At 54.2% G+C, this 10,610-nt stretch overlaps 1 protein-coding gene across 4 annotated transcripts in view; it reads right to left on the bottom strand.

Moving 5' to 3' along the window:
- The window catches only part of HSPA12A (heat shock protein family A (Hsp70) member 12A), a 181,691-nt gene that overhangs the window by 66,951 nt on the left and 104,130 nt on the right, over positions 1-10,610 (bottom strand). Inside the window, exon 1 of one of the 4 annotated variants that reach the window (XM_017543785.2) lies at positions 6,419-6,594. The exons of 2 other annotated variants lie outside the window; for them this stretch is intronic. In XM_017543785.2, the coding sequence (XP_017399274.1) occupies positions 6,419-6,458 (40 nt within the window). In that variant the 5' untranslated portion in view covers positions 6,459-6,594. Of the gene's footprint in view, positions 1-5,981; positions 6,103-6,418; positions 6,595-10,610 lie in introns of those variants that run through there. One more of the 4 variants, XM_017543787.2, reaches the window with a different exon arrangement.

Raw genomic sequence — 10,610 nt, 5'->3', positions numbered from 1 at the left:
AAAAAAAAAAAAAAAAAATACTATTGTTTTAACCCATTAAACTTTGGGGTGGTTTGTTACATAGTAAAAGCAAATATACTATGACATTTTATAGACATTTCAATAACTTGTTTAATGCATTGATTGTTTTCCCTGCTTGGGAGCCAATAAACCTTCTTATTCTGATCTCAATGAGTCATGGGTCCCTGAGAAGGGGCTAAACCAGCCCTTGAAAGTAACGGTGTCTCCAAGGACCCTACTGAGATTGAATGGAAGTCAAGGGCTAATCCACAATCCCAATTCCACGGAGGGCAACATGCAGCAAGTGCATGAGGAACCTGCCCTAATGTACGACACAGAGGAGGAACCATTTCCAAATTTCAAACAGCTCCTGAGGGAGACGGAAGACTCTCCAACACCCCCAAACCTAGGCAAGACTCCAATCTTTCTGGCTATGAGAGGCTCGATAACAGCCCCTTGGAATCTATAAATATGTTATCTCCCATGGCAAAAGGGAGTCTGCAGACATGATTAAATTAAGGGTCTTGAGATGGGGAAATGATTATGCAAGTAGGCCTTATAAAAGGTCCTCATACAAGGGTCCTCATAAAGGGAACAGGAGGAGAAGAGGCAGAGACAGAGAAGGGATGTGGCCATGGAAGCAGAGGTTGCAGTGATGGGCTTAGAAGATTGAAGAAGGGGCCACAAGCCAAGGAATGCAGGTCACCTTGAGAATTTTGAAAAGGCAGGGAAATAGATTCTCCCCTAGAGCCTCCAGAAGGAATACGGTTCTGCTAACACCTTGGTTTTAGCCCAGGGAGATCCATTTTGGACTTATTCCTGACTTCCAGAAATATAAGATAATAAATTTGTATGGTTTCCAGCCATTAAATTTGTGGTATGTTTTACAACAGCAATAGGAAACAAATGTACTGGATAATTCCTCCTGCCTATAAGAATGTAACTTGGGACATTTATTCATAATAACAATAACAGTCAATAATAATTGCTCATATTAATTCAATGTCTATTTCATGCCCAGCTCTACTCTAAGTGCTTTTCATGTATAATCTCATTTAATCCTCACAAAGACTATATAAAGAAGAGACTGTTATAGTCCATACTTTACAGATGAGAAAAACTGAGTCTTTACAACGTTAAGTAACTTGCCAGGGTCACAGAGCAGGTAAATGACACAGGACAGATTTGAACCCAGGCAGTCTGGTCCCAGATCTCACATTTAACCACTATATTTCCCAAATCAACCTAACAACAATAATAAAATAATTGGAAGTTACTGAGAACACTCTATGTACCAGGCTCATACCTAACCTCTTTAAATACTCCCTCACTTCATTCTCACGGCACCCCAGTGGAGCAGGGATTATTAATCATCCTTATCTACAGCAGAAGAAACTGAGATGCAGCAATGTTAAACCCAGATGTTACATGCAGCTGAGCCCAAAGCCCAGGTTTAATTTGCACACCCTACTGCCTCCCTCATTCCTCTTGAGGTCCAGATGGCTGAGAAGACAAAGGTAAGGAGCGCCACCACATAATTCACCTTCCAAACTGAGAATACTTAGAAGGTGAAAGGTATCGCGATTACTAATTTCACCAGGACAAGAAACATAAACTAGAACTATTCCAGCAAACCAGGACATATGGTCTCCCTAAAAATAAGGGGACTAAAATCAAGGCACAAACTCTGCAGCTCAGGATTGCCCAGAAGGGGTGCCATGGAGCAGCTGCCAGCCCCACAGGACATCTGCATCTGCCAGGTCTCGGTCAAGGCTGGAAGAAGAGGGGTGGTCCTGGCAGAGCTCAGAGCAGCAACTGCAAAGCTGCAGTCTGGGAGGCATTTGCAGTAACAGAAACGCAGCAGAGACTGGCAGGGCCCGCTTTAGTGGGGCGGGTTTCATTTCTGAGCGTTGCCTGTGCTTCCTTGGTCGTCTCCTCACTGGCCCTGCTCTCTCTTGGGGATGCCCAGGCCCGGGGGTGCCCACAGTGGCAGGCGTTCACTCATTCCCTGCCACACACTGCTCATTCATTAAAAGCCCAATTCCTCCCTGCTGTTCTAATTATGCACAGCAGTAATAAAGACGCTTTCTCCCTTACCAAAGAGGCCTATTTATATGAGAAAAGAGCATTTCGCCCCCACAAGATTGAGTCGTCACTCTAGGCCTTACTGGAATCTGCTTCTCTTCTGAGATTGCCCAAGCTCTGCCTGATTCCCCTCCAGCTTGGCCCACTCCTGAGCATTCTTATTTCCAGGAGCGCCACTGCAGAGTGAGCAAGATATAGACACCATTGCCCTCTGCTGTGTTCCCTCATGTCTTGCTGGCTGATACGCAACCAAGAGTAAGACATTTTAATGAACACCTAAAAAAAAAAAAAAATATATATATATATATATATATATATATGGAAATGAAAGACATAGTCCATGCCTTTCTTGGGAGAAAGGGCACTGAGAGAAACAGCACAAGTTTTTGGGCTCCATGGGTGACTCATCCCCACTCTAGCATTCACTGGTTAAGCAAGTGAGCAAGTTTCTCAAAGCCATCAATTGCCTTAACAGCAAAATGGGGTAATAATAATACCAGCCTCACAGGATTGCTAGAGGAGTCAATGGGATACAGGCATATAAGGCTGGCACATTGTAGGGGCTCAACACACACTAGTTGGAATTACCAACAGTCAAGTACCAAAGGCTTTGGGACCACACAGGCAGATCTCACCCCAATGGATGAGCCCAGGAAGGCTTCCTGAGATGTGATACCTTTACCGAGTTTTGAAGGATGAGTAGAAGTTTGCTAGACAAAGGGAGGATGTCCCAAGCAGGGGGAACTGCATCTGTTGAGGGTCAAAGGCGATAAAAGGACTCTAAAAAACACAAGGCACTGTGTAGGGACATGCACAGGGGGCATGTGGGGACCACCAAGGCCGCAGACGCAGCTGCAGCGGTGGTTGTTGACACGGAAGTGGATCCCATGGCCAGAACCCTAATTAGCAATACCCAGAGCATCACCTTGACCTTTGCTTAATTCCTTTGGTGGCTACAACCAGCGCCCCGTCACCGCCATTTGCAGCTTGGTGGCTATAGGAAGTAGGGCAGCCGCTCTCTATTAGCTGCAGGCCTACTCAACACAATTCCCTGAGGGCCTGCGACATGCCAGGCATGTGCCAGGAGAAGCTGTTCAGCTTGACCACTTGGGGCCTGTGTCCCACGGCTTAGGTCCTGACCCTCACTCTGCCCCCTTCCAGCTATGCGCGGCTAGGACTGTCAGCTTTTTCCTCTGTGAAATGGGATAACAGTGGTGGGGATGGGATAACATAGTCATTCATTCAACAACAAACATGGTCAGGGCTAAATGAGATAACTCAACATTCCCAGGTTTCAGCATACACTAAGTCCTCAATAAGTCAGTGTTTAAAATGTTTTTTTCTTATTAAGATGAACCTCCAGGATGGCATCTCCAAAGCCCAATGCCAGGCCTCGAGAGACACCCTCAACCCAGGCAAAACTGCCTGCCCATCATCCCTCTCCTCAAGCCCCACCCTGGAGAAAATGACGGTTTCCACTGCCCATGCCTAGCCCTGACTCAGTCACCACAGGAACCATCCCTGTCTGAACCGCTCTGCCCACCTCCAACTCATCTAGCCCTTCTAGGGCTCCATGTGTCAACTCACTCAGGTCATGGGGGAGGGGCGGGATTGAAGGTCATCTCAAATTTTGCTGTCCAACACCCAGAGCCTCGAGGGTGGCCCTTAAGATTTTGTAAATTAAGTAATTTAAACATCTTATTAAGAAAATTAGCAAACATACACAAAGTAAGCAGAATAGTAATGAACCACCACTCCCCATCACCCAACTACCAACATTTGCCATTCTTATTTCATTGGCACCTCTGCCCACTCCCCAACCCACCCAGCTGCACTTGTTGGAGAAGATTTAATGGGCAGCCTTCTGACACCACCACCCCCACCACCTACTCACCACCAAGCCCCTCCCCAGCCCAGCACTCCCACTGCTCACAAATCCCAGCAGTGTGATGTCTGTGGCACCCATTCTTTTGTACCAAGAGCATTCTGGAAATCCTCCCCAGGAAGCACAACCATTTTTATGTCCCTAATAGAGTGGTGACCGCTGAGCATGTGCGTGAGGGCTGCATGCACAGGTTGGTGCCCTGGAATCAGATGGTCAGGCTTCCAATCAACGCTTCCCAGATGTGTGACCTTGGACAGGTCACTCAACCTGTATTCAGATTTCCCACCAGGAAGGGGAGAATGCTGGTAACAGGTTTGTTGTGCAGCTTTAAAACAATAAAATAATCCATGCTTGCTTCTCAGCAATGAAGAAACCTTAGAAATAGGTATGCTGGTGTGCAGGTGGTGGTGGGGGAGGGAAGCTGACTCTCCTCCTATGCAATACTATTCACACCTTCCATTTTACAGTTAAAGGGAGAGGTGCCCAGAGGCACGGTGAGTTGCCAGGGACAGCCCGATCTTCAGGTCGGTCTCTGTCCTAAGTCCATGTATCTGGAATTCTCACCGGCCACCTTGAACTCGAGATCACTGGAAGTGAAGAAACAAACACTCCAGAACAGACCCAGAAGAGCAGCGGCAAGTGGCCCAGCATACCAGGCATGGATGTCCCCATCCTGAATGGGATTTCTCCCAGCATCTTGCGTGTGTACGTGTGTGTGGTGTGTGTGTGTGCGTGTGTGTGTGTGGGCGGGGGGGGGTTAGGATAGAATAGGGATGCTGAATTTGGTTTACAAGACAAAACAGTGTTGGGAACGGTGTGGGGAGTGGGTACACATCCCTGCCCACTTCTGATTCGACAAATCCTATGCCCAACCCTGCATTTGGTACCATCGCCCACTCTATCCCAGCATGAGAGGCAAGAAACTGGCTCACTAATTCTCAGGCTTTAGCAAGTCAACGCCCCTACTTATTGTCCTAAATAAAAAAAAATTTTTTTTACGATTTAAAGAAAAAAGTTAAAATAAAAAAGAATCAATCCAGTTGCTGAGTGATGTTCAGACAAAGACAGCTGCCAGTCCATCGCCTGCATTCGCCAGCTGAAGAAGAGCACAGGCGGGGACACGGCCTGGCCTCTCCGCTCCCTCTCCCTGGAGTGAGCCCTGTCAGGATCCCCCACCCCCAACCCCCCATCCTGCACTCCCCCACCACTGCAGTGCCGCGTGGGGAGGCACCTCCCTGATCCGCAGGAACAATGGGCTGGGGTGGGGGCAGGTGCGGCTTGGAGCGCAGCAGAGGGTGGGGGCCGCGGGCCCAGCAGCAAGACAGGGAACGCAGCACAGATGGTGGCTGTGCTGCCACCAGACTCAGTTTCTCCAGTTCTGGGGGCCCCCGCAGAGCCCAGCGCTCTTTTCGTGGCTGGGATCTCCCTTGTGTCCGGGCACTTTAATTTCATCCTCGCAGGAGGCTTGCCTGTCGCTCCCAAGGAAGCTGCCTGGGCTCCTCTCCCCAGTGGCCGCTCCCGCCGAGGCCCTGCAGGTCAGGAACGCACGGGGCTTCCATGCGCCCAACTTTCCCCACTTGGGACCCACAGGAAGACTGGAATCCTGGTCAGCTGGGCCCTCTGTGGGAGAAACCTTGATTTACAGCCCTGGGCTCCGAAACCTGCTGCTCTTCTTCCCGCAACCCCCTTCCCTGTACTCTCCAGCTCCCCCACCCTTCGGAGCCCTAATCACGCTCCCCAGAGAAAGCGGCCCTAGCACATTTGCAGAATGCGAATGTCCGTCCTCCGCACTGGGTGCCTCCCTCTGCCCCCCGCAAGGAGGGGACAATTGAACCCCTGCCGCTTCACCCTTCCCCAGCCCAGTAAGTCCCTGGGGATGGGCGGGGAGCGGGGTGAGGACTTCTTCGGCCGCAGCTGCAGCCCCGACTCCTGGCTCGAGCATCCAGCCGGGGCAGGATGGGGCGAGGGAACAGGTCCAAATCCCCAATTTCCCCGAGGCTCCCACTCCTACCTCGCTGAGTCACGAAAATTAGCTGCTGGGGCCAATCGGTCTCCTGGCGGCCGGCCCTTTGCCCGGCCAGCGCGGGCCTCCGCAGCCCATCGCGCGGGGGCTGCACACGCGGGGCGGTCCTCACCCGCACGCGCTCCCGGCACCGCAGGAGGCGCCACCCGAGGCAGGGACCTACTAGGCGCCCCAACGGGGGCTGCAGTCCCCTCCGCGGAGTCCCCACCCCGGAGGGGCGCAGAGTATGTGACCCACGGGGCGCTCGGGTCCCCCGGCCCCCGGCATCGCCGCGGCAGACCCCAGCCCGCCTTCCAGAACTGGGTGCAGCGCGGGCGTCCCCACTTTTCCAAGGCGCGCGAGGGGGTGCGGGGCGCGGGGCGGAGCGCGCCTCCTCCCTCCCTGCCCCGCCAGCCGCGGTCGCAGGACCCGCAACCTGCGCTCACCTCGGGGCCCGTCGCTGCCGCTGGCCTCCTTGTCCGCCATAGTCGCGCAGCCCCAGCCGCTAGGGGAGCCTCCGGCGCAGCGCCCGTGCCCGTGCCCGTGGGGGTCTCTGTCCGCGTCCGCGGCGGCGCTCGGGCCGGGTCTGAACCGCCGGGCAGCGGGAACGCCGCTCTGACGCGGCCACCGCCGCAGCCACCGCTCCTCCCCGGGCCCCGCCCCGGCCCGCCCTGCGCCCCGCCCCGCCGAGCGTGGGCCTGCCGGGGAAGGCCGCGGGAGGCGGGCGCGTTGAACGGCCGGCCCTGGAGCTGGGCGCCCCGCCCGCCTAGAGCGGCCCGCCGAGGCCGGACCTCTCCTCTCTGAGCTTCAGGACCGAGTTGTCGACCCGCTGTCGGCCGCGGCGGGGGTGGTGGCGCGCCCGGGGCTGCGCGGCGGGGGCTGATTTCAGGCTCTCGGGGCACCGCGGCATGTCAGCTCTTTGGAAGGCATCGAGTGGCCGAGCCTGGAGCCCTTCAGCAAGCCCAGCGCGCCCCGCGCTCTCCCGAGGACGCCCGCGCCAGTCCCCAGCAGCTCTGTCTGTCCCCCAGGATCCCAGGGGAGCGGCTCAGGACCGGCGCAAAAGCGGGCTGGGTGGACCCCGGCGCGGGCAGGACCCAGGCTGCAGACCTAGGACCTGCGAGGGGGCCGAGTCCGGGGCACCGCGACGGGCCTCCGCCTCCAGGCCGCCTGCCGGACTCCATGGCAACTCTGGACCCAGGGAGGTGCTTGCTGCGGAGGCTAGGTCGAGCCTTCCATATATGGGATCCAGCCGGGCCCTCCTTAGAAGTCTGAGAATAACGATATTAATAATGCAAGGCTTCAGCGGTGAATGATTCATACTCCCTGTCCCCGGCTCCTCCACACACAGGCGCCGCTGGCACGTGTTTGGGCCTGAACAGGCAGCCCTTGGGTCCGCGGTGCCACCACCCTGTCTTGGCAAACCAAGGCAGTAATAGGAATCCAAGGAGCACCGTCACTAGGTCCTTTCCGGGTGCCTGGCACTGTGCCACCTGCCTGGTGCTTTACCTCTATCTTCTTTCCTCCCCATAACTAACATTTTGCAGATGAGGAAACTGAGGATTGGCAGGGTTACAATATCACACCCGGCAGGTGAGTCCCGGAGCTGGGATTCCCACCCAGCCTTAACCACCAGTATCCCTCACTTCCAGAGATGGGTGGCATTCCCCAAAGAGCACCTGGGGGGGACGTCATCGTACAACCCCATTACGGATGATGAAATGGGCAGAGAGCTGCTGCGGGAGCCCAGAGACCAGAAGGTGAAGGTAGAGTGACAAGTTCAAAACACGAAACTTGTCTTCTGTCTGCCTGCATTAAAAATCCCAAATGTACAGTTCCTGGTTGTGTATGAAACCACAGTCAAGTTAGTTGACCTATCTGAGCTTCAATATTCTCATCTGTAAAATGGGTATAACAGGAGAACCCACTCCATAACTCTGAAGATTAAATTAGACTATGCATATAACATGCTTAGCCTGAGATCTAGCACATGGTAAGCGGTTCAAAAGTCATTAAGTCACAGGCATCTTTTTTAACAATCGACAATGGCTAGTTGGGCAGGGCAGTGGGCAGTGGAGGTACAGGGCAGGGTGAGGGAGGGACTCCCAGAGTGTAGAACAGTGTGGTCCCACAGAGTGCCTTCCCTGCACCAAGACTGCTTACTTGCTGAGATAACACCATCTCAGAGGCAGACCCAGAGATGTGTCCAGTGAGTGGCCTGGAAGCCAGGAGCATGTGGCACCCAAAGCCAGGCAGAGGAAGGGCTGAGGCAGTTGTCCCAGGCGACAGCCTTGCAGGCTCAGTATGCAGAGGGGAAGGGGCTGGCCCTGAACCCTCATGGACCCCACAGCTACCTTCCCAGTTCTGCTCAGATCTTCCCATTGAGTGAAGCTGGTTGGGCTGAGGCCACATGGGTTAGAAGAGGTGAGGGCAAGGACAGCCACTGGCACTCTGTCCACTGACTGCCAGTGTCGCATGGACACCTGCCTGAACTGTGAGTGATGCCAGAAACAGCTTGCGATTAAACATGGTTCTGATTGAGTGTCTTGTGCTCAAAGCCATGCTGGGCTTCCCACATCTACAGGAAAAAGCCCTAACCCTTTAGTGTGACATTCAAAACCTTGGACAACAGTGATCTCCAACCTTCCTCTTTGGCAATCTCTCTCCCAAGAAGCCTTCCCACAGACGTTGCCCAAGGGACTTCTGTTCTCCCTCCTCCCCTCCATCCTCACTGCCACCATCCTTGACCAGGAGCCCATGGCCCCTCCCTGTCTGCCACAACCTGCCCACAGCTCCCCCACCCTCCTGTCTCACCCTCTCAGTCCAGGCTTTGTGATCTGGTCTGCCCCCACCCTGCTCCAGCTCCAGCTCTGGCTGCTCTGATTCTTCAGTCCCTCTCACCCACCCTTGCTTCTCTCGTGCTGGCATTTCAAAGACATGAAAATGTGCTTGATGCCTGGATCACCAGTCCCCTTGTCTCACCACCACCAGCAACCTGAGAATCACTTCTCTTCAGCTTCCCTTCCCCGTGCTGGCCAGGGGGTCCCTCCTCAGTGTCCTCAAGGCAGGCACCCGTTCCTCCCCATCAGACCAGGGCGTCAGGACATTGGCCTTGGCAGCCTGTCAGAAGCGGCAGAAACCTGAAGCCCCTGCCCATCTGCCTCCTGCTATAGAAGGGCTTTGGGCACCACCTGCCCTCACAGGACTCCCAGCCACAGTGACATGAGGGTGCCTGAGAAGAATGGGAGGTGACATGTAGGCCTCAGTGCTGAGGGCAGAGAGCAGAACACTTTTGATTTGCAGGGGAGCATGAAAGGCAGTGCATACTCTGCCTGGGATTTGCCCTCACAGCTTTCATGCTCATCACGCTAATTACAACGCGCCCTACTGAGCACACCATCCAGCCCGCCAGCAAGGGACTGCTGTGGTCTCACCTGGTTCTCATGGTGGCCTTTGCGGTTTTGCAGGAGAGGAATGGGAAGCATTCAAAGGCTGAGGTACCTGTTCAGGCATCCTCTGGCTATCAGAAGCAGGGCTGGGGTTCAAGGCCACATCAAGGAAGGGTTCCCACCTTCCTCCCAGGAGTCTTCTTTTCCAATGGCAGCCAGGGTGATAGCATGTCATTCTCTTGCTACCAGAGCCTACACAAATTGGCCTCCTGATGCCTCAGTGACCTCAGCTCCTTCCACTCTCTGGTTCCCCCAAGCCCAAACACACACAGGCCCACCTGGGGGTCACTGCCCAAGACACATCCCCAAGAGAATCAATTGCATCGCTTGCTTTTCCCAGAAAACTCCATCTAAAACTGCTGCCTCGCCCCCCCCCCCCACCTTAGGAAATAAGCCCCAGGAGAGCAAGATCGTGGACTGTGTTGCCAACTCTGTATCTCTGTGTCTAGAACAGCGCCTGGCACATGGCAGGCACTTAATAAATGCTTGATGCTGGACTGGCTGATTCAGTAAGTGAAGCAGGAACACAGCTAGCTGTGCCCAGCAGAAAGAACAAAGCCCAACATACAGACATTCTGCTGACCCCTGGGGCTCATGCCTGTCTGCAGCCCCAGCTGTCTCAGGGCATGCCCAGACTCGTGGGAGGTTGCTCTGTGCCAAGTTCCCTCAAGCTCCCCTCCAAAGACCTCTCCTCCAGGGCAGCACCCTCTATACCATCTCTTCTCCACCCTCCACACCTCCACAGGCTGTGGACTGTGATAGCAGGGGGAGAGAATGTTACACATCTCGGTTGGATACCCAAATCCTAAAAAGTGGCCCAGCCCAGAGCCAAGTCACCACCTTCGCGTTCCCTTCCTGCTGACCACTCCAGCTTCAAGGGCCTACCTTCAGGCCCTCAAAGATCTGATGCCTCCACTGGAAGCCGGTTCTCCACTAGTTTTGCCAGGTAAGCAACCCTATCTCTTCTTACAGGCCTCAGCTTGGATGTCACTTCCTCCAGGACCCCACCTAGCCCCCCACATGAGGCTGCTCTTCTCTTATCTGTGCCCAATCCCCATGTGCTCCTATCTTAGCACTTATCGCAATTCCGAGATGAGTAGTATTGCTAACCCCACTGTAGAGATGACCAAACTGAGTTATAGGAAGGTCACTGAGCTCAGAAGCTGCAGTGCTGAGACTAACCTCTGAGACT

The sequence above is a fragment of the Cebus imitator genome, unplaced genomic scaffold (assembly GCF_001604975.1).
Source record: "Cebus imitator isolate Cc_AM_T3 unplaced genomic scaffold, Cebus_imitator-1.0 Scaffold161, whole genome shotgun sequence".
In the NCBI taxonomy this organism is placed as follows: Eukaryota; Metazoa; Chordata; class Mammalia; order Primates; family Cebidae; genus Cebus; species Cebus imitator.
This window is presented reverse-complemented; position numbering and strand designations above follow the sequence as displayed.